Consider the following 22,873-nt stretch of genomic DNA (forward strand, 5'->3'; position numbering starts at 1 on the left):
ATATTCAAAATCGCTATCAAATATGTGCCAAATAAAACTTCAACTACAATGCATCAAAAAGGGTCGTGTCTGCATGACTCCAGAAAGTCCCTGATAGATTCTCCAGCGTCTCGAAATCAGGCATCCACAATGGATCGCTCTCATCCTGATCAATCCACGGCGCAAGCTGTAGTGCCATTCTCACAGCATGATCCGTATCATCAGCCGGATAGGCACTACCCGTCGTCTCAGGTGCCAAGCCCGTGGGATTCGCCGGTGGGAACTTCTCTCCAATGGGCATATCAGAAGGATTATTATTACTGAAGATACCACCATGCTTTGCTGTCATGAGTTCGGTCATGCCGGTGTTTCGGGCTGTCTCATTTCCTTGTAACTTTTCCATGGCGGCATTCACAAGTAACTCGAACGCATCGCGGTATTTCTTCACCCATGCTGCTCTTTCTCCCATGACGAATAGAACAGTTGAGCATGCGCGAATGTCGTTACTCATGCTTACGGACCAGACTTGTTCAGTGTGAGTCCACACTGCATAGAGTAATGTGATTCCAGCCATGAAGACAGTTTGGACAGCTAGGAATGAATGACCGTATTCCAATGTTTGGTGAAGGCGCTTATGAGATTGACAGATATCCCCAGCGGCGCGGAGACAGATGTGGTAAAAAGGGTCGGTGATAGGGAGGAGGGGTAAGAAGGGCTGAATTAGAAGTCGAACCGCTCTATTATAATGAAGCATGGGATAATCAAGATCAGCGCCTCTAAATCGCAGAAAGGCGGATTCTTTCCACTGTTCGAGTTCGAGGTACAAGGGGTCCATTTTTGGTCGTAAAGAAGATAAAGGACGATCGGCGCGATAGATCTTGTGTTGGATGCGGGAGTCAATGCGACGAAGTTTGAAAAGATAGATCGCAAATGTAAGATTGCTCGTCTTGGTCAGGTCTGGTGGTGCTGTGAGTATGGCAGGGTCTTCTATGTCGTCGTCGACGTCCCATGGTAAATCGAGATCGATATGACGGTCGGATATGCTGAACGGGCGACCCAGAGACATGGATACCACCCTTTCAAGATAATAGACTGTCCAAAAAAGTCTCCGTCGCATCTGCGCTGAAAATGGATCCATGTTGATCTCATTTGCCTTTCGATGGAGACCGAGGTCGATGGCAGTGCGCATGGCAAGTCCGATCATGTACCACATCCCATGACTGGAAGCGGTCCGTAGATGATAAACGACAAGAAGAACCATAGCTTCAATGTTTTCAATAGAGCGTGCATCACACATTGTGGGTGCATATTGTAGGGCATTGGCGTAAAATCGCTGGAATGAACTTTGGTTAGAATTCCATGCAATCAGGATGGTTTGAATATGCAACTTACTTCAGGCTGTGCATTTGAAAACTTTTTATCATCACTGATTTTAAGCATTGTGGTGCCGATTGCATATATCATATTCAACTTGAAGATTGTGTATAGGTCGTCCTGCGTCAAGTCACCACATTTTGTTTTCGCCAGTCGCCATCTGTCTTCATGGAGTCTCCATGTCCTGCTTCGATCCAAGAAGGGATACCGAGCATGAAGCCTGATGAAATAAGTTTCCAGGATTTTGGAACCTACTTCATCATTTGGAGGGTCAATGTTCATCGAATGATCTCGAGCACGGACGCACCCACCAGCGGCATCAGACTGTTGCTGATGTTGGGACTGGTCTGCCCCTGAATTGAGAGGGCGTTGGGACGCATTTGCAGCGCTTGAATTTTGCTTTTGGTGCATTCTAGACATAAATTGGTTCCAAACACTCGTTTGAACCATTTCTCCCAGGTTAGCAGCCAGCGAGAGGCCCGAGCTTGCCCCCACGTATGCGGGTGCTTCGGAGGAGCTTAATGCAAGGAGGCCCACAATCTCTCCGACTGGGTTGTTATCAAGGCCAGACGTAGTAGTCTGAGGTGTGGCGTGTCCTCCCTGAGGGGACCATAGTGAGGCAGCAGCATTGGTGCCAGAGGCATTTTGGTTCGCTGTAGCCGTATCGGCATGTCCCAGCTTGCCTTCCAGGAATGCTACTCGCTCTTCTAAAGCGCGTGTGTAACTGAGAGGGCATTAGATAACTCAGAACTAACTTTTCTAATCATTCTTAAAGTAAACTGACTTATTTTGACGATCAGCGTCTTCTCTCACGCTTGATTTGTCACACGGGACTCCGGCCTTCTGGCAGTTGGAACATGTTGGATATTCATTGTCGCACTGTATCGAGCAGATAAGTATGTGACTCAAAACCTTTGACTGAAATAAATATTTGAACATACTCTTTGCTTTCTCGTCTTACAGCGGGTACATGCTGTTCGCCCACGCTTCCTCGGATTGTGGTCCCTCGACGCCGGACTCACCTGCCTTGATGATCCAGGGCTCTGTCCGAGTGAATACATCTTTGTTCATTGTGGAGTATGACTGATTAATTCCACATGTTTTCAAAACAAGACATTATTCGGGGTATGTGAAGTGAGTGGATGTCGGAGTGAGAACCGAAATGCGCGGCAAGTACCGATGCCAAGACATTCATCAAGCTAACGCCACATAGGAATAGGGCGTGAATGTGGACATCTAGAGTTTTGCTGACTGGCTAATTATGAAGAGTAAGAACTTGTAAATATTTACTTGCTCAATATCTCTCTGTCAATATTCTACATGTAAGCATCATTTTGGACCAATAGAGAAGCCAATAATCGGATTATTGTTGCCTCTTCCAACTTGAAGGTACTAGTATACAAATTTTGGTCGTATGAACAATACTGGTATCATGATTGATATTATCAAATTTATTAAATGAATTATAACTTCAACTTGTAATTCAAGTTAAAGCGAGACTCGGATTATGTGGTATCTAGGAACTTCCAGTCTAAACGCTTGGGTAATCCAGTGCAATGCTTTTAGTATCCAACGCCATGCAGTTTATATGCAGCAAAAGAAAATCAATCATGCAGCACGTCCTTAATTCTCCAATTTTTTCACTGTTTTCGTTCAAGGGTTTTCTTTTCTTCAAGATTCGCGAGTTCGGGCTCGGCACGAGAGGGCGGCATAGAGGATTCCGCAAGTGTCGAGGACATAGAATGACGCTTCTCGGTTGTTTCCTCATTTCCCTCAATTTCGTGATTCTCAGTCTCATCAACTTCATGAAGAGCAGCCTCGGCATCCCTAGCGGCTTCTTCGGCCTTTCGCTTCTCCTCCTCGATTTCCTCCGGCTCCTTCGGTCGCTCAAGGCCACGGTCACGAATAAGAAGACATGCAAGGAAACATAGACCAATCAATGGAACTTGAAGAATGAAGACGGAATGTGAAGCCTTCGAGTAGGAGTTCAGAATCTCAGACCACTCTGCTGCAGAGACACTGGACTCGGAAGGAAGCGAGTAACTGGACTTTGCCAAGTAAGAGAGGTTACTGGGAAGACTGGATTTAAGAGTTGCCTGTAAAAGTGCAGCTGAGACGGCCAGACCAACTGAGCCGCCCATACAGCGGAAGAAGTTTCGGTTGGAAATCACAACAGCACGCTGGGATTTGGTGGCATGCGCTTGTATGGCGACCATTGTTGGCTGGAACGTACATCCAATACCAAGACCGGTGATTCCAACGATGACACCGATAACGGCTGGATGAGTCTGGCGACCGAATAATAGCATCAAACCAGCACCGCTGTAAAATTGAAATATTAGTACCATTTTCCACAAGAAGAGGTGAAGCTGTTGGGTTTCGATTTGCTTACAGTGTCCAGAGCCCAAATCCAAACCAGATAACCTCCCCATAACGCTTAAGCCGGGAGATATATTGACCGGAACAAACCGAGGAGACGGACTGACAGGCTACCATAGGAGCTGTCAATGCCGCAGACACAATTGGATCCCAGCCACGTGCGTTTTGATAGTAGAGAGGCAGGTAGTATAGATATGCCTGGTAGACAGCACCTAATAGGAAGCTTTGCACAAGAAGAGCAGTGATGACGGGGTTTTTGAAGAAAGACACTATCAAAATATTAGTACCGTCATATGGAAAGATTTGATATACAATACTTACTTGGCAACATTGGCAATGTAGCCACTTTCCATTCAATAAGAATAAAGGCGATGAAAGACAAGCCACCGATCACAAGCATACTAATGACCATAGCGGAATCCCATTGGAAGTATGAACCACCACCAGAGATAGGGATCAATATGAGAATAATACCGACAGAGGAGGCAAGCACACCCCACCAATCGATCCGCTTGATATTCTGCCTAAAGTTGCCCTTCTTTGCATTGTTCGGGATAAGGAAGAACCCAACAATAGCAGAAACGGCAGCTAAAGGAGAGATCAGCCAGAAGAATCCACGCCATGTGGAATCCATAATGAAAGCAGCAGCAATAAAGGGGCCGATGACATTTCCAGTGCCAAGAGCAGCACCCAGAATACCTTGATACTTTCCACGTTGTTCGAGGGTAACAATATCAGATACAATGATCATAGTAAGAGACGTTACACCACCGCCAGCAACACCAGCAAGACCTCGGAAAACATAGAACATGGTTGAATTGACTGATAGACCACAACATAAATCCGCGATACACAGCAACACCAATGCGGAAATGTAGATATTCTTGCGGCCGAAGATATCTGACAATCGGCCATAGAGCACTGTAAACATAGTATTCGCAATTAGAGAAGAGGTTCCAGCCCAGGATATAGTATCTTGGGCATTCAAGTCGCGTGCAATAGTGGGCAAAGTCACACTAATACCATTCTGGTCGGACATAGTAATGAGTAATGAAATGGCCAATCCTGAGAACACAACCATGAGCTGCGCGAAAGGCAGAATATTCGTCTGATCATGCAGGGCCTTTTCGGCCGCACGCTGTCGATTTGATGCCATTCTGTTTCTGGGACACGAAAATCGCGTCAAACTAGTGTTGACAATCTTCTCGGATGAAAAATAGGTTGGCATGTGCCATCCAGTGAGAGTGGAGACGCAAGATACCGCGATGGAGTAAGGAATGGATGCTCGGCCAAAGCTTAGTATTGAAAACCGTTCTTCAACCCCACGGGAACAATTGAATGAAAGACAGTGGCTGGGAAGCTTTCATATATAAAACTTGTTAGGGGCCATGAAGGGAATATTTTTTCTCCCTGTTGGAGAATTTAGTGCCATCCGGCTTATCGGCAAATGATTCTAACCATCCATTGGAGACTGGCGCCGTTAAACAAGATTAGATTCGGACAGGCGTCCGACAGACCTAGAAAAGGCCTGGATTTTGTCCTAATCCTGCATCGGTGGACAATGGATCCAGAGAATGTCGGCTATATTCCGCGAAATGTTGTACTGTGGTTGGTCACCGTTGGTGAGAAGGAGTCTGTATAGTGGAGTCGCCACATCGGACCTCCGATCGGACAGCCGATAAGTATTAGTCACTCACGGCCGGAGTAAATCTCACGCGACATCTGGATCTTGTGGCCAATATCCATATGGATAGCTTGGGTCATGATGTAACCCCTAAGATTCTACAATATGAAGCGGTGTGATTTGTAATGCAGGTGATTGTTATATTCAATTGGTTGTCTATGAGGATAACCTTGGAAGACCCTGGAGCGACCTTACAAAGGGTGACATCCATGCATCGGATATCCGATAGAATGTGACAGATATCAGAGTGGAAACTGCATCCCCACCAGCTCCTCACTCAAGCGGAATAGTCTCTCGGCTACATCAAGACTCGTAGCATGTGGTTGTAGTTCATCAAATTGGCAATCGCTGAGATAAACAGCAGATGGTTCAGAGACGGCTGCGTATTACCAGAATGAGTCAGTTTTCATGTTTTACTCAAAAGTGCGCTTTGCTTAAGACCTACAGTTGAGATTGGGATCGAATGCAGCCACAAGCATACCCGCAGCACCTTGATCGGCTGTCTTCCAGAAATCATTGGTCTTTGATATGATCGCATAGCCATCATCATCGAGACTTCGGCTCAGGCCAGTCTCGATCGCTGCAAAGATATTAGCTACGCAATGAGAAATTCTAACACAGATGAATACTCACAACCAGGGTGAACACCGTATGAAACGATCCCATCTTTTGCAAGATTATGAGTCAAGTACAACGCAAACAAGATGTTGGCTGTTTTAGATTGCCCATATCCTATCCAGCCATTATATCCGGGCGCGGTCATATTAAACATGGCAGGAACTCGATCAGGCGGTCTTTCATCTAGAGAGACCTCCTTGCCCTCGATGTTATAGTCGTGGAACCGAATAGGCGATATTTGATAACCCGCACTCGTGACATTAACTATGCGAGTTGATCCAGGTTCAGATAACTTGGCTGCATGTTTCAATTGCGGCATAAGCAGATTGGTGAACAGGAATGGCCCAATATGATTGGTGCCAAACTGCATCTCAATGCCTTCTTCCGTTTTCTCTGGGTTCAAAAGCATCACTCCAGCATTGTTGATCAGAATGTCAATGCGGTCAGTCAAGCCTTGAATATGAACAGCGGCAGCATGTATAGATTTCTGAGAGGCAAGATTAAGCGCAACTGCTACGATTGAAACTTCAGGATACAGTTTTCCAACTTCATCTGCGACTTGTTGAACTTTGGACTCGGTTCGTGATGCAAGAAACAACTTGGCTGGCTGTTGGCTGCCAATTGCCAGCGCAAGTGCTTCGCCTAGGTTATTGGGACCAACGCCAGTGATAATCACTTAACATCATGTTAGATTATTGTTTAATCCGATCTCATTCGTGCTGATCTGACTTACCATTTTTCCCTGAAATCTGGCTAGCAAAAGCCTCGGCAACATCTGTTCCCGTCGTGTGCTTATCGAACTCAGGATGAGATGTAGCCATTTTCACCGTCTATCAGGTCGTGAATGATACAATATCTCAATTGCGTTTCCTATAATTAGAATGCGCGATGAGAATAAAAAACCTGGGAGAAGAGGGGCAGATAGGAGACCTATATCCTATAAGATCACCTGACTATGCATACAGGGCGCCTGATGTTTACATCCCTGTCTCTCTTGCCCTATCATTTCTCTCCCGGCTTCACTATTCACAGTACAGTCCTGCAAAACACTTGAATGCATCATGGCCCCACAAGAGGGAATTATGCACCGCACGGAAGACATAAGGATAAATGCCGAGGCCATTTCGCTTGGAAAACTTGATTAACACTGTTCGTTCAAAGACACCTTTAAATGCGGGGGGTTGCGGGGCGCTGGAGGCTAAATCATCAATATCTCGAGGTTATTTCTGGGGCCCCGCAAGAGAGCTCCCCACATCTTGTCCTTGGTTGTTATTCTAGACTGGTAATTGGCTATGGGAACTGGAAAGATGTACCGAGCCCTCTTCAGAGCCTATTGCAGTATGGTTGTCGGTAGTTGGAGGTCTCTAGGATAGCCGTCGATGTTGGGGCTTGTTCCACATGGTGGGAGTTAAGAACAAGATTCTAGGATTGAGTGTGCTTTCCAGAGTTCTGGAATTTTTGATTCTGTTTCTAGTTAAGTATTAAGCAAATATGTCGGATTCTCAGCTATTCGGCGACAATGTCGCAAAGCCGACAGGTATCAAGGTGGTAGTTGTCGGAGCAGGTAAAAATATCGACTCTTTCCACCTAGAACATTTCTTCTAAACAGGTGTAGGATTCGGTGGGTTAACAGCTGCCATCGAATGCCATCGTCAAGGCCACACTGTCGAAGTATACGAATCTTTTCCTGGTGAGTCGCCGAGCTTCACGGAAAGATCCGGTCATTTCTCACACCACTTCCATTTCAGAGCTCAAATCCCTTGGTGATATTATTTCCTTCGGGCCCAATGCGGGTAGAATATTTCGACGCTGGTCTGATGGCCTTATTGCTGAACGTCTGAGACCACTGAGTATCAATCTTGAAACTTACGGCTTCAAAATTCACAAATGGACAGGCGAGCTTGTCTATACACAGCCAACTCATAAATACGACCCCGAAGCACCGGTCTTCAATGGTCATCGAGGCGAGCTGCACACGATTGTCTTCAACTATGCCAAGGATGATCTTGGAATCCCTATTCATCTTGGTCAGAAAGTCACGGAGTACTTTGAGGACGATAATGAAGCTGGAATAATTCTGGAATGTGGCAGCAAGGTAAGCCCTTGACTCTTTCGGTCTTTGTCCCATCTTCCTGAGTCTTTATAGATTAACATATGGCTCAGATCACTGCAGACCTTGTCATTGGAGCAGATGGCGTTCGCTCCAAAGCCCGAGAGCTGGTACTAGGGTATGTTGATAAACCGAAGTCCAGTGGGTATGGAATATTCCGAGCTTGGTGAGTACCCGACTATATGATCATTGGCCAGTTTTGCTAATCCAGGTAGGTTCTCGAATGAAGATATGATCCGTGATCCACGAACAAAACACTTCTGTGAGAACGGCGACACATTCAACGGCTGGATCGGACCCGACGTTCACTTTCTTTTCTCCACAATTAAGAATGGCCAAGACTGCTGCTGGGTTATGACACATAAGGTGAGTTCTATCGAGTTATCTGAACAATCGATGGGCTTGAACGGATCTAACTTTTCAAATTAGGACGAGGCCGACATTGAGGAATCCTGGCAATTGCCGGGAAAACTCGAGGATGTATACAAAGTCATTGAAGGATGGGATCCGGTAGTTAAAGCGATCGTCGAGAAGACTCCATCGCTTGTTGATTGGAAACTTGTATACAGAGACCCTCTGCCTCGGTGGGTGAGTGACCACGGACGTATTGCCCTTCTCGGTGACTCGGCACATCCCTTCCTACCGACTTCAGCTCAGGGAGCAACACAAGCGCTGGAAGATGGTGTGGTCATATCTGTGTGCTTGAAGGAGGGTGGGAAGGAAAATGTTCCTGGCGCTCTGCGAGCTTATCAAGATATCCGGTACGTTATAGATGACGCACCTCCTTTTGTCGCATCGATTCTAACTATCCACAGTTATGAGCGCGTCAAAGCCGTTCAAAAGACTGGAGAGACGACTCGTGATATGTGGCATAAGGCCGACTGGGATGAAGTTGCAAAGAATCCTTCATCAATTCAGCTCCCTCGCGAGGATTGGATCTTTCGATTTGATGCAGAGAGTAACGCGCGAGAGAAATTTGGATCGGTTTTGCAGAAGTTGCAGGAGGTTAATTAAGTCACCGTCAGGTGGTTTGTACGCTCTCTTTCTAATGAGTTCGGATCAATTCAATTTCTTATCAGTCCCGATTAAAGATGTTTAGACAAACAGATTAAAAACATATTCCTAATAACAGATTGCAGCGAATTTCAGTTGGAGTAAGGTCTGTGCTCGCTATATAACAGTCTTGATCAAACCCTCCAGGGCTTGGAAGATTCGTCCAAGATAGTACTAGTTTCAAGCTTTGTTCTCAATAGCCTCGACAGCAGCCTTGCTTGGATCTCCAGAGTTTCTCGATGCTGCATCTTTCAAATCTCCAGAGCTCTTCAACTTTGCATCAAGAGCAGCAGTTCCAACACACTTGTACGATGAAAACTTCCGAGCTGGAACACGTTGTTCAAACTAAAGAAAATCAGTATAAGTTCAACCAATCTTATCTCGGGTCATCTTACCATTTCATCGATCTCTTCCAAGGTACGCCCCTTAACCTCTGGCAAGAAGAAGTAAATAAATGTAGCAGCGATAAGGCATGACGGAAACCAGATAAAGCCATATTTTGGACTTGAAGTATAAGATATCAGCTTCTTGAATATCAGTCATGTTAAACCCTAGGACACTTTACCCCCAGTTCAACTCTGCCACATTGATGAAATAAGGTGCAGTAAATGTGGTAAGCCACTGTGAATAATTTTAGATCACCTGGTTAATTTATTAAGATTGAGCACACTTACAGCTCCGAGGAATCCAATCGCTGCCGCTACACCGAATGTGTATGAACGCAGTCGTTGAGAAGGCAGTTCGCCACCAGAAACCCAGGCGTAGGTAGATACCATTCCCTAAATTGGAATAAGATTATGCTCAAATGCCACATTCTTGGTGTACTTCTGGGTATTGACTCACATTATAAGCAAAAATGAAGATAACCGCCATTGCTACGACCACTTTGCCCGTAGTAGGTGTCCCGGGGTTGACGGTATACACAGCCGCTGACATGAGCTGGCTAAATCCACAAATGATAAGACCAACGGTTAAGAAGAGTCTTCGACGACCAATGTGAGTAACGACTAAAATGTTGAGCAAAATTGCTACCACCCCCAGTGCAGTGAGAATGCAGCTATTCTCAAAGGCATTTCCAACCTCGGCCATTTCGAAGAAGTAAGTGCCGTACGCTATGAGAAATTAGCAACATTCTTGGTTAAAGAAGTCATACTTACAGATCATATACATAGCTCCTGAAGCAGCCTGAGTACTGACCCCAGCAACAGCCAGGATCGTTCGACGACGATCAACAGGGTTGGTGAACATATCCCATACAGATGCACCCGACAGATTATTCTCCAGCTCAATAGCATGCTGAATATCGACGATCTCTTTATTCACAGTGTTTCTGTCGGGTCTCAACCAGATCAAGGATTCTTCAGCCTTTGCAAGATTGCCATTTTGGAGCAACCAACGAGGGGATTCTGGGATGAATATCATGCCCACGCATAGGATTGCGGGTATAATGAAGATGATCCCTAGTGGAATGATATAACTGCTTTTTCCAGTCGACTTTTCGGTAAAATTATCCACAATAGTTCCGATGAGAGATCCGAATGATGTCCAGAATTGGAACCAGCCGAGCATGAGACCACGGTAACGAGCGGACGAGCACTCCTAGATAGGACAGAAAATTTAGATTGCTTTATTCTTTATTAACATAGAAAACTTCAATTTCATACCTGGATGTAAAGTTGAGAGAATGTCATAAGAAACCCATTCCCAAATCCGATGACTAAACGACCACCATAAAGACCACCGATTGTGTCCGTGGTCATCATCGTAATATTCGCAATGTAAATCAAAACAACCGCCAAGTACAAACCTGTCTTTCGTCCAATCCATGATGAAATGGGTCCTAAGAGTGTGTTAACCCCCTTCATCTGTTTATCATTGGCAAGTAGGGACAAACCTGCGGAACATGAGCCTACAAAGGCACCTAATACCATCAGAGACGATATTAGTTGCTGTCTCTCTGATGTGATATTCCAACCGGTGGAACTGGCTGAATCTCGGTATCCGAACATCTGGAGCCAGAAAGTAAGATCCGGGCCTTTGGTCTAGAAACTGTTATTTGGTAAATAGATTCTCACCTTCAGAAATCCGACCATTGCTTGGAAACCGCCAATCATGGTAAAATCAACGCCATATTGGAATGATGCCATAGAGATCAGCGAGCATGCTGCCAGTGACCTCCAATTCAATCGGATTCCATTCTGCTGTTCAACAGCCATGATATCAGAAGTATGACGTTGAGAAGTAGATAGTGTAACAAGAAGAAGCAGTCAGAAAAAAAAGCAAAAGAAATCTCAGATTCTGTAATAATGATTGGATAATCCAAGACTAAAAGACGCCTGGAAGACAATTTACGGGTTTTAGCAAAAGTCCAGCACTCACTATGCTCATCACGCTTCGACATTGATCACCCAGGTTTACCCCAGGTTCTTTGCACATGTGTGGGGCCATGTGGAGTTCTGTCTAGTGTCTACATTAGCTATGTGAGCGGCATGATAGACTCTTCTTCTACCGGGAGGGGAAGAGTCATGCTTCATCCCAGATACTATGTTATTGGTCTTCGAAAATAAAGTGGATACAAACACATCGGTAAATTCTCTCTGCATGTCGAGGCAAGGTTGAGCCATCCTTCTTGTCGGGAATTAAATGACCTTGTCGACTGCCGAAACGCCCTTTAGGATGCAAGCCAGGGGAATCTGGATCCGAGAATGCACGGAGGTTTCATCGCCACGCGGCTGGTCCCATGTCATGACTGTACATTTTCCTGTTGTTCGTGCCAATGGGGATCCTTTTGTCACCGGAAGACGAAACAAAAGACATTCTGGGGTAAGTCTCCGAGCTAAGCAAATTAGGTCGTGGTCTTGCTTGTTGTGGGGAAGATCAACAATGGTGAAAGGTGGAGAAGCGGGTCCGCTCAGCGCTTTGTCTCTTTGGTGTTAATAATCCGAGATGGTGGAGGGCAATTCAGATCCAAACTGCATAAGTATGATCTGTACAGGTGTGTTAAATCGCGAGTGGCCTATATTGTAGAGTTATATACGGTTGGAAACAAGATTCTGGCTGCATGAGCTCGTATCAATGCTATCTCGAAGCCAGAAGTGCAGCAATGCCGAGAAAGGAAATCAATTCCACTTGGTGAGTACTAATACCCCCAAAACCAGCGAGAGAATATGGACATAAAATGGTATCTGTCAAGAAAAAGAAAAAGAAAAAAAAAACAAGCGTGGGTCTGTCGTGTCTCGTTGTCTTCGTATAATAGCTCCAGAACATTTCATTTATCGTAATTCCAAACCTGCTGTTCTTGATATACAACGCTGAATCATGACCTGTAAAGTCTGTGGAATCTTTCACTGAGAAAAACAGAATTCGTCAAGTTGACGAGAAAACACTTAATGAGCGTGCCAAAGCAAATTCAACTTGCAACAGTCCAAATGATTGCGTCAGTTAAATTCCGGTTCTTCCTTGGTAATTGAATCACCAAAAGCAATCATTAGATTGTAGTCGTTTTCAAAGATCAAGGGCATGTGGGAAATGATTTCTGAAGGTCTGTTATGTGGTCCTAGTTATTTGGTGGCCCAATAGGGACACCTAGGCCCCCGGTCGCCCATGGATTCTGCATGACACGCGCATTCATAGCGTTAACGGAAAAGTCACCATCCTCAGTGACGTCCGCCCCATTGCCATCTGGACCATGTTGCGAAGGGTCCCCATGCCGCGTGACAGCCACTGGTGGTGGAACAGAGTGGTGGGTCATGTAGGCACCCCCGGTAACATTGCCCTGATTAGGGAAAAAGCTCTGGTTCAAAGCTCCACAGGTTGTACAGGTAAACTCAATTTTGAAGTCTGTAAGAACCATCTGAGGCATAGCAGGGTGGTCATTACGCGTCTGGTAGTTTGGAGGTTTGGGGTGAGGATGGCCCGCCAATAATGGTAAAGGAGTAGATGGCGCAAAACCAACACCTGGTTGCGATACGGCTAAAGGGCGTGGATCATTGATAGAGGACTGGCTTGGGGTTCCAATTGAAGGCGGTTGTGGCATCGGGGGAGGCCGAATAGATTGAGCGTGTGCTGTCACTACAGAGTTCTCTGGTGGCTCATTGGCATGCACGGGTTCATCCTCCATTAACGGGGGTTGAAGAGGGTCTGTGATCCAGCGGCTCTCCGAAAGGCCCCGATACGCTGGTCCTGCATCGCCCTGTGATTCGGGTTGGGAATGGACAGGGGAGTTTTGATCGCCTGGGCTCATATCTAGACTCATACTTTGGTCATTCTGATTGACTGCATCTTGGGATTGCAGTTTGATCAACGCACGCTGCGCCTGTCTCGTGGAGATATCATATCCATGATACCGCTTCACGGCATCCACAACATCCTGGCTTCGGATTTTGGCATCCATGTCGAAGAGCTTCGGAATCTCGCTTAGCAGAAATCGCACATGCGAGGCTTCAGATCGCACTGGCGTTCGGACTGGAGAGTCCCCACCTCTTCGGCAGCTATGATTGTCTTGCAAACTAGTGATGTAAGTCGCATTCTTGTTCGAGCGACACACCACACGAAAGAAACAATTGGACCCAGATCGACAGCCAATGACCACACTCTTCTTATTACTTCGAATCACCCGGAGCTCCCAATGCTGCCGAACAGAGATGCTCCGGATCACCGATTTGAATTCCTCTAAAGAGGAAAACCGTTGATCCACTTGGAGCCCGGAGTACAGTTCTGACATCTTGGCGGAGACACGACGCTCGACACGTTCAGCGAGGAAAGACCAACGAAGTAGGTATAGCGTTGGTCGCGAATTCTTTGGCGACTACTTCCATCTGGGTGTGGTGTGCGATGTCCGCAGTCCTGAAAGAAGCACCAGTTTGTTATGGGGGAACACGAGACTCGCGCGATGATCCAAGAGCGCCTTGAATCCTCCTTTTCTCTCTCAGTCGGGCATCATCTAAGAGTATATTGCATAGAGTTGAGAAACCCTCGTGGAACAAGCTCAAGCGTAGCATGCACAGGGGAAGTCGCGGGATCTAGTTAGTGGAGGTGAGTTTGTTTCTCTGGGGAAGCAGCCGCATGGGGTGGACCGCCAGACCGCTCGGCTTCACATTTCTTCTTCGCTCCCCGCTCAAGATTCATTCACTGCTCTAACCCTTTGCCTCATTCTTTTTCTCTTTCACAATTTCACTTGAACTTTTCTATTTCAAAACTTCGCATTTTCATCTTGATATTTAATCTATTTCATCAGACTTCCGGAAATGGCTTCCTACGGGCTGCTGGGCCAGCCCGACGAAGGTCGAGTCTTATTCCAGTCCCATCTTCCACATATGTATCGCAAAACTGACAATTGTACTCTCCTAAAGATGCGCTACACAAATCGCGTCTTCTCAATGTCGAAGAAAAACCTTTCAAGCGTATCTCCAAGCGACTTCTCAATCCCGAATCCCTCATTGTCACCAATCGCTCTCTCCCGCTCACACCTCCACCCGAAGATCCTGACATCGATGCGACCGCAGACCTAGAGGCTGAGAAGCAAAAGCGTCTTGAAGAATGGCGCCATTTCCGCGAAGACGTGACTCTCGATTTCGCAGCCTTCGAAGGCAGCATTGCTCGCGTTCAGTTCCTCCTGACTAGTAACGCGGAGGAGCGCCAACGTTATGCGACGGAAAAAGTCCGCATTGTCTCAACGATGGATGCGGTGCGTCAAAACACTACTGAGCTCCGCGTCCAGCTCGATGAAGCTCAGCGACTACTAGCTTTACGGAAGAGCTACGACGAGCTAGCTGAGAAAATTACTAAGAACCGGCTGTTGAAGCCGCGGGAGGAACAGCAAGCCAACCTCCAGAAGCTTCAGCTAGAAATCTCGGACCTGGAGAAAGAAAGCAAGGATTATGCCAAGACTTGGGCGGAGCGACGCGAACAATTTGGTCGTATTGTGGAGGAAGGTATGCAGCTGCGCCGCTTGATCCGCGATGAAAAGGAGGAAGTGGAACGGAGAGAAGGCATGCAGGAGGGTGAAGATGGCGATGAAGGCGATGCTTCCTCAAAGGGAAAGCTGAGTGCTGCGACTAGCCCTCTTCCAGAGACTGATAGCATGACCCCCTCCCAACACAGCCAGGATGAAGGGCGGTTGCAGGTTGAAAAGGGATTGAGTATTGCGAGAGGCGCATCTCCTTTGCGAAATGTGGTCAGTGCAGATGGCGCCCACGATCAAGACACCAACATGGCGGATGAGGGTGAGAGAATGGTTGAGGATGCTGGGGAGGACTCGGATGAGCTTGAAGAGGGTGAAGAGCTCTCGGATGATCACTTGGCTGAGAAAATGGATACCACTTGAGGTCTTTTCACATGTATATTACGAGCGTGGCGTTATGGTTCCAGTCTGACATGTTTTGGTCATGTTATGGTTCTCTCGAGGCGTTGATCTTTAAAAGGTTCTAAATTATGCATCATGTTGATTCTTACCCTCTGGATCATTTCACTTTATTATTTCATTTTTTATTAATGCCCCGGGCTTAATAATGATACCCAAGTGTTACTTTTTATGAAATCTCACGCTCGGCAATCTTCGCCTGGGCAATGGCCTCTTTGGCAGCGGTAATGTGCTGCACATTGCTCTCGGCACCCTTCTGACCCTCCTCAGTCTATTCAGATATCAGTATAGTCATTTTTCAATGGTCTCGGTAGTCTCTACTTACGATCAGAGCTTCCAAGTTCTTCACAGCATCGACGATCTTCTGCTTCAGATTGGGTAGGACCTTCTTGGTCTCCTCCAGAGCCAGATGCTAGTTATAAGGTCAGTTCTGTTACACAGTTTCAGGATTGATATCCATGTATTGAGTAGAAGGCCGGGAAAGGTTCCAGAAGCCCAAACATACCTCCTGCTTGATAAGGTACTCCCTGTTCTCATCATCATCACCGCCGCCAGACTCCAGCTTCTTGATTCGCTGAGCCTGCTGCTCCAGCTCACGGTGGTAGGAAGCCTCTTCCTTCACCAGGCGAGTGACGGAGGAAGTAACAATCTCAATCTGAGAGCGGGGAGCCATTTTAATGTTTGATCTAGTAAATAATTAGCTATGAGTCCGGAGTACAATATGCAATATGCGGCTTGGGATGCATATGTTATGCCATTTGGAATCAAGGGACATAAGTTATGCCTATGTCTTCTCCACTTATAGGAGCTGCTGGATTGGGTATGGATCTCTCTTCCCATGCACTAGCAATGAGACTCATCCTCGGACTTGGCAGGAGCCTCCAGATGAGCTACCGCTATATTGCATATTTGGAGATGGCCTGCATGGTTGTTCCATTTGTGGCTCGAGGGAATATGAATATGTAGGGAGGAATCAATCGTTTGCCTTAGAACGTACATTTTGCTTTTGATATTTGATATCGGGATGAATCTCCTTTAATATGAAGCCACCAAGAATTCCCGAGCCCCTCATGATGCTATCGGGCATGACATGTTTGCTGTGTTTGCAATGTTTGCATGAGGGGCCTCACGTGCTACTGTAGGTGCGATATAAAGCCCTGGATATTTAGTGTATGAGATTTCCTTCAACCTCAGAAATCCATGTTTCTACAATTAGTAAATTTATTTCGAGCTCAACGCTGAAGCTTCAAATGTTCAATATGCGCTGTATAACATACATTGCCTCTTCTGAGTCCCTCATCTCTCAAGTACTTATACTATGCGTCATACCTATGATGTTCACATATAGACGACAAGCATATGTATTCTTCACTCAAATATTGGTCTAAAGTGAGTTTTAGCTATAAGTTTAATGACTCTTTCAAGATTCCCAAGTCTCAGTTCCAACATTCGATTTCTCTGAAACAAAAGTAACAATAATTTAATGTATCAAAGACCTTGACATGCAGCGCCACTCTCCCGCCCCGCTCTCTACTACGAACCAATAAGCGTCCACGTCGGAGTGAATGATCACCGGGGCCAGCCTCGATCCTTTGACCACCTCCTAGACGACGACCTGAAGCGAATATTCAACATTTGAAGTCTATGTAAAGTCGATCTGACCTTGTTGACACTTCATGAACATGATCATCTCTTGACCGGTTCAAATCTTTCAATCACCATATATCTGCGTGGCAATATACACTCGAGTCTTTGCCTAGCATGCCGGCCCCATCACTTTTCCAGCTGGCTATGGCCACTGCGATCCGAAATGTGAAATGTAAGTTGCCACTATTCTTATCGAGCCCAAGTTCCGACCAGTCTGTCTTTCTCTGTTTGTTTTTTTATCTATGATCGGGATGTTTGCTAATAAATTATCAATTGAATAGTCCTCGACGATCTCGGCGGACTACCCTATTTCCTTGCTCGCCCAATCTTACAGAAAATCGATAATCCCGAGAAACTGGTACGTCCTTACGAATATTAAATCCTGTTCGCACGCGCAAATTGAAGCGAAACAAAAAGAAAATCAATACGAAGAGAAACTCGACTAACCGCCATCCCTGACGACTATAGCACGCGCTAGAAGTACGATCGCCCCATCTCGCCAAAGAAGACAAAGAGATCTGGCTTGAATTTATAAAGCGCGACATTCCAAGATGGGAACGATACGAACTCCCAGAAGAAACGGACAAATGGTACGAGGTATACTGTGACCTCCGCGAAGCAGTTCAACGGGAGATAGATGCCGACGCAGAGAAGATGATGATGGCTCTCAACGGAATCAAATCCGAACGGGATCGATTAACGCCAAAGATAGTTGCCGCACCTGGAGGCAAAGGAAGACCACGGATGAGACCGACAAGCAGTGTACGATTTTCTGGACCTCGGTCGGACATTTCGAGCTCTGCGGGGAAGAGAAAGCAGAATATATTCACACCACAGCGTCGGAATAATGCCATGGCGGTACCGACAAAGAAGTTGAATACCCGTGCATCACAGGTGAAGCAGGCACCTCGGTCTCTGATTGAGATACACCGGCGACCGGAGCCATCTGGTTCTGGTTCTGGTTCTAATTTGGCTCCAGCCACGAGGCCCGAGAAAGCAATCCGGGCACCTGTCTCATTCGGACGTTCGACCCCTGGACAGTCGATCCAAGCCCCTAATGGCTCATTGCTAGCTGAGAGGGAGGCTCGTCTGCGGGCGATAGCTTCTGGTAAACCGCCACCACCGTTGAGCACAGAGAAGAAGATTCCAATTCCCACTGGCGCTTCCTCGGCGAAGCAAGCAAATCTCAAGCGCCAGGCTGCATCTCCACCTCCACCGACGAACCCAACCACTGCCCAAGCGAGTACGGCTCCGGCTCCTGCTGCGCGCCCAGCTATGCCTCGCAAGCGACCGGATAGCGTATTTATGCCACCAAAGCGTCGACGTATTACTTGACTGCGTAATATGAAAACGACGTACTATACCTAGGTACTACTGACATTTAGCGTTTCATTCTGGGAGTTAGTGTATCTAGCGTTATCCTTGAGTATATTTGCATTTTTTGGAGTTTCGCATTGTGTCTGGGATCTCTTGGTCGTGGGTGCGCATGTTCTTCTATTTCTTCCACCTTCAATTTTCATGGTTTTATGTAGCGGATTCATTCATGTCCATGGTTTATATGAACATCTGAACATGCTATAATGAGGTTGAATCTTGAGCACTTTGCTTGTTCAGTATCTACGGCCGGCCCGTTTTATTTAATAACATACATGAAGCGAGTTCGAGACCTGAGTTCTAAGGTCCTTATTTGATTGTTGGTCACATTCGTCAATTGGTATTTATTTCTCGTATGGTATGCCGTATACATTTAAATCATTCATCGCAAGCTTGCATCTCAAATGAGTGGATGATGATATGGGAACCCAGTCATTTAGAGATTAGAATGAAAAGGACGAGCGAACACGAAGGGCATATCTGACTACTTCATTCTTAAACAAAAAAAATAATCAAGTGCTATTCCGCGACGCCTAAAATGCTTTCCATTCGAATTGACCACCCGGTATCCATATCCATCAACCTGCAGAGTGTCCAGCACATCGAAAAAAAGGTAGGCTCGGATGCAAGTACTCTGGGTTATCAGGTCCCACTCAACCTCAATCATATTGCTGCAAACTTGAAGGAAATAGTATGGTATCTAAGAGGTATAACGGATTACAGGGCATTGCTTCCACCACGCAGGGCGAGCACAAGGTGAAGAGTGGCGCCACCCTCGAGGTTATATTCTTGAGCAGTCTTGTCATCCGCCCTAGAAGTGTATAAGCATGAGTTCGATATCCTTTTGTCATATTTGAGGGGAGCAGGAAGGTGTGTATGCGGATGGGAGAACGTACATCTGCTTGCCGCCGAAGATAAGACGCTGCTGAACAGGAGGAATGCCCTCCTTTTCTTCAACACGTTCCTTTATGCGAGAGACCTAGAGATTTGATTTTCAGTATGGGTTTCCCTTTCCTAGCAGGCTTTGAGCCTAGTGCTTGGATATTCGCAAACGCGGAAGATTTCGTGGGGGCGCAACGCGGTAGGCGAGAAAGGGTCTGACCTTGTAGTCTGCTTCGATATCCAGCTCAATCTCCTTTCCGGTGAGGGTACGGACTCTATTTCACAAACACGCGTTAGCAGGGTGCTCTTGAGTTCTCAGTGCCTGGGAATTCGATGATGCAATTGGAAAGGTTTGAGTGAATCCTAGACTTACTTGATCAACATTTTGCTAGGGTGGATGGTTTATTGCGCTTGAACGGGTAGATTTAATAGATTTAAAGGTGTTTGGCGGAGCAAGTTTCACTGAGGTGAAGAGTGTTGTAATCCAAATAAATGTCTGGAGAGAAGATGAGAGAGCCGCGTTGGCGGGGTTTTAGGTGGGGCGGTGGTGGCCTTATTGCCGGATTGATGATGTGAGGTGTTGATACCATAAATATCTTCGCGTTTAAGATCAACATTTGAAAATTAACCACTGTAATATTGTCACGATCACTTTTGAGTACTCTATCTTTATTTGATATATAGTTGCTTTTAGAACCTGTCAACTACACCGCCGGCGGCGGCGGCCTGGAGCTAGTAATAGCTAATACTAGTAACCCCACCTGGCAAACTTGAATTTATATATCCAGCTGAAAGTTACCTCGGGCTTCTATGGATGTTTGATCTTCAACAATCATCATCACCTGGGCAGAGTCCACCGTGACTGGCATCCGGCAACTCGAAGCTTAACATTTTTACTCAATTCCCGATTATATTCACTATGAACGACATACGATACCAGGACTTTGTCCCCTACTATTCATCTTCATCTTCAAGTTCCAACCCATTTAGGGATTTTATTGACGCGTGTGGGGATAATCCGGTAGCTTTCGACCCCAGTCTAGCCATGACTTGAAGTGTTGGCTAATCAAATTTAACAGACAAAAATACAAAAGGCGTATGAGGCTCATCGATCCAACCGAAATGCACAGTTCAAGGATCGACTCTTGACTCCCGGCTTTCGTGAATGGAAATTTGATGAAATCCTGGAGAATGTCATAAAGGCGGATCAGGGTCTCATTGAATACGAAGATCCGAGAAACAATTTTTCATTCTGGGCAAGACCGCCAAAGCATATCCGTGAGCTGGTCTACGATATCCAGCAAGAGCTCGCATCTGTAGCTGGTCCATGTATGTGATTGCCATGGCAAGTCTGATAAAAACCATATAGCTGATTTGTTTTTACATTCCAGGCCTCTGGCTCACCCCTCAAGAGGATCTTCACATGACCACCTGCGAGATGCTCTCTTCACAGTCAGCTAGCAAGATGGATGAAGTGGTTCCTCTGCTTGAAAAGAAGCTTCCTCTTCAGCGGATTGCGAGCTACACGGTTATTCAGAACCCCCGCCTTGTTCGCCCGATCGTTAGTTACGACGATACAGCTTTTGCTTTGAGCTTTATCCCCGCTGCTGAGAGCGACAAAGATGATTTTACTTATCATCATCTGCGACGAAATATCTGGCATTTTGCTTCGACTTGGTCCGATTATAGATTTGAGTCTCGATACAATGTCCCCTCGGCCCACCTAACTATGGCTCGCTTTGCTGTTCCTCCAGGTGCTGATAAATCAGAGAAGCTTGACGACCTCTGTGCTAGAACGGCTGCGATAGTTGAAAAGATTGAGAATATTAACCAGCAGCTTACGTCAAATGATTGGGGACGATTTGGAAGTTTTTCGCGGGGAGAGTGGATATTGGGACATGAACGCGGACTTGAAGTGAACAAGGGTAGATCATGGTATGGGAAAGGAGAGGCTTTGTATGTCGGAGAAACGATCCTCAAAGAGCTCTGAAGTCTAAGTGAGACCATCCAGATTAAATATCAAAAAATTGAAATCACAGAGAGTCCACAATAGACAATGTCCATATGAAATTAAGTAGAACCCATGAATACATCCTAATCGGGAACCACAAATGATGACTCATCCAACAGCTAAAAATCCCAACTCGGTTTAGCGCACTCCCAAATAGGGCCTAAGCGAAACGAAATCCCACAACCCGACCGTCTGCTTGAACTCTCCGACAAGTGACAATCCAACGACCACCCACCTCGCTACCCGGCAAGACAGTCAAAATGGTAAGATACACACCGTTTAATCTCTAGGCTGCTGCTCCCTCAAGTCCCCGTCCGAGATCCGCTGCGAAATCTTTTCGACATTGTGCGATGGAGGTTGAATTTGTGTGGCCGCAATCCGCGATCGTGAACGACCAAGCCCGACCGAATACAAGCCCATGTTTCCCCATGCGACTCGCTCTCAACATTTCGTTTTCTGCGGCATTCAAAGACACGGAAATAGCTACATAGTTCACGATTAATGGAGTTGGTGGCAAAACCAAGCTCTTCGGCGAGCGAATGTGATCGAGTGGAAGGATGAGACGGAATCGAAGGCCTACCATTCCTACACTGTTTCTCCTCATACGCACTCTTGGAAACACTCATTGAACCGACATCGACTTGATCCCATACGCTATGAGACGCGACCACACACGACCCGCACAAGCGCAATCTTCAACTCGGACTTGAGACGCACACAGCCTAGACTGTTCTAAAAAAAAAAAAACTTGCACCACAGCAGAAGCTTATCAAATTTTCTCCGCGCACAGGTCAACATTCCCAAAACCCGCCGGACCTACTGCAAGGGCAAGGAGTGCCACAAGCACACCCAGCACAAGGTCACCCAGTACAAGGCTGGCAAGGTGAGACACACCTCGATAATCGACTCCCGCACGATTAATACTGATTACAATTTTTTGTTTCAACTTTAGGCCTCCCTGTTTGCCCAGGGTAAGCGTCGTTATGATAGAAAGCAGAGCGGTTACGGTGGTCAGACCAAGCCTGTCTTCCACAAGAAGGCTAAGACCACCAAGAAGGTTGTTCTCCGTCTTGAATGCACTGCCTGCAAGGCCAAGAAGCAGCTTGCCCTGAAGCGCTGCAAGCACTTCGAGCTGGGGTATGTTCAGTTCCTGTTCCCGAGTTCTTGCGATCTTTGATACTAATTCTTTTTTTCTCTACAGTGGTGACAAGAAGACCAAGGGTGCTGCTCTTGTCTTCTAAGCGTTGGATTTCCTTGTTCGGCTTCTGGGTTTCCTGCATTGCACAAGAAGCTTCGCTGTTTTGGCGAAGTATACATGATATGGGCAATGGAAAAATGAAATAGGAATTCATACCTTCAAAAAACAAACTATGACAACCTGACGACGAGCCTGTGTTTTCC

General features: G+C 46.3%; 9 protein-coding genes across 9 annotated transcripts; 4 read left to right on the top strand and 5 right to left on the bottom strand.

The window, feature by feature from the left end:
- Positions 1-43: 43 nt before the first annotated feature.
- On the bottom strand, positions 44-4,888 carry N7483_004795 (MFS transporter; the record flags this gene model as incomplete). Its single annotated transcript, XM_057088232.1, has 7 exons — positions 44-1,312; positions 1,372-2,077; positions 2,167-2,232; positions 2,315-2,414; positions 3,053-3,675; positions 3,746-4,001; positions 4,054-4,888. 7 exons carry the CDS (start codon positions 4,886-4,888, stop codon positions 44-46), a joined length of 3,855 nt encoding a protein of 1,284 aa, XP_056948061.1.
- A 770-nt stretch (positions 4,889-5,658) lies between these two features.
- On the bottom strand, positions 5,659-6,855 carry N7483_004796 (Short-chain dehydrogenase; the record flags this gene model as incomplete). The annotated part of the gene is made up of 4 exons (XM_057088233.1): positions 5,659-5,795; positions 5,862-5,996; positions 6,050-6,709; positions 6,768-6,855. The coding sequence occupies 4 exons, from the start codon at positions 6,853-6,855 to the stop codon at positions 5,659-5,661; spliced, it is 1,020 nt and encodes a 339-aa protein (XP_056948062.1).
- Positions 6,856-7,525: 670 nt separating this feature from the next.
- N7483_004797 (uncharacterized protein) lies at positions 7,526-9,158 on the top strand (the record flags this gene model as incomplete). The annotated part of the gene is made up of 7 exons (XM_057088234.1): positions 7,526-7,598; positions 7,650-7,724; positions 7,783-8,129; positions 8,198-8,310; positions 8,360-8,510; positions 8,574-8,905; positions 8,960-9,158. 7 exons carry the CDS (start codon positions 7,526-7,528, stop codon positions 9,156-9,158), a joined length of 1,290 nt encoding a protein of 429 aa, XP_056948063.1.
- A 219-nt stretch (positions 9,159-9,377) lies between these two features.
- N7483_004798 (Maltose permease) lies at positions 9,378-10,960 on the bottom strand (the record flags this gene model as incomplete). Its single annotated transcript, XM_057088235.1, has 7 exons — positions 9,378-9,542; positions 9,593-9,701; positions 9,763-9,818; positions 9,872-9,976; positions 10,041-10,309; positions 10,355-10,796; positions 10,862-10,960. The coding sequence occupies 7 exons, from the start codon at positions 10,958-10,960 to the stop codon at positions 9,378-9,380; spliced, it is 1,245 nt and encodes a 414-aa protein (XP_056948064.1).
- A 1,793-nt stretch (positions 10,961-12,753) lies between these two features.
- On the bottom strand, positions 12,754-13,920 carry N7483_004799 (uncharacterized protein; the record flags this gene model as incomplete). The annotated part of the gene is made up of 1 exon (XM_057088236.1): positions 12,754-13,920. The coding sequence occupies one exon, from the start codon at positions 13,918-13,920 to the stop codon at positions 12,754-12,756; it is 1,167 nt and encodes a 388-aa protein (XP_056948065.1).
- Positions 13,921-14,443: 523 nt separating this feature from the next.
- N7483_004800 (uncharacterized protein) lies at positions 14,444-15,522 on the top strand (the record flags this gene model as incomplete). The annotated part of the gene is made up of 2 exons (XM_057088237.1): positions 14,444-14,480; positions 14,549-15,522. The coding sequence occupies 2 exons, from the start codon at positions 14,444-14,446 to the stop codon at positions 15,520-15,522; spliced, it is 1,011 nt and encodes a 336-aa protein (XP_056948066.1).
- A 205-nt stretch (positions 15,523-15,727) lies between these two features.
- On the bottom strand, positions 15,728-16,231 carry N7483_004801 (putative tubulin-specific chaperone Rbl2; the record flags this gene model as incomplete). The annotated part of the gene is made up of 3 exons (XM_057088238.1): positions 15,728-15,829; positions 15,884-15,970; positions 16,064-16,231. The coding sequence occupies 3 exons, from the start codon at positions 16,229-16,231 to the stop codon at positions 15,728-15,730; spliced, it is 357 nt and encodes a 118-aa protein (XP_056948067.1).
- Positions 16,232-17,319: 1,088 nt separating this feature from the next.
- N7483_004802 (elongin A domain-containing protein) lies at positions 17,320-18,540 on the top strand (the record flags this gene model as incomplete). Its single annotated transcript, XM_057088239.1, has 3 exons — positions 17,320-17,377; positions 17,487-17,563; positions 17,674-18,540. The coding sequence occupies 3 exons, from the start codon at positions 17,320-17,322 to the stop codon at positions 18,538-18,540; spliced, it is 1,002 nt and encodes a 333-aa protein (XP_056948068.1).
- Positions 18,541-20,380: 1,840 nt separating this feature from the next.
- On the top strand, positions 20,381-22,713 carry N7483_004803 (60S ribosomal eL42 domain-containing protein; the record flags this gene model as incomplete). Its single annotated transcript, XM_057088240.1, has 7 exons — positions 20,381-20,482; positions 20,541-20,777; positions 20,831-21,417; positions 21,763-21,817; positions 22,263-22,355; positions 22,425-22,609; positions 22,674-22,713. The coding sequence occupies 7 exons, from the start codon at positions 20,381-20,383 to the stop codon at positions 22,711-22,713; spliced, it is 1,299 nt and encodes a 432-aa protein (XP_056948069.1).
- Positions 22,714-22,873: the final 160 nt, after the last annotated feature.

The sequence above is a fragment of the Penicillium malachiteum genome (assembly GCF_028827825.1).
Source record: "Penicillium malachiteum strain IBT 17515 chromosome Unknown utg000002l:1.0-8849297.0:1.0-8852440.0, whole genome shotgun sequence".
NCBI classification, from domain to species: Eukaryota; Fungi; Ascomycota; class Eurotiomycetes; order Eurotiales; family Aspergillaceae; genus Penicillium; species Penicillium malachiteum.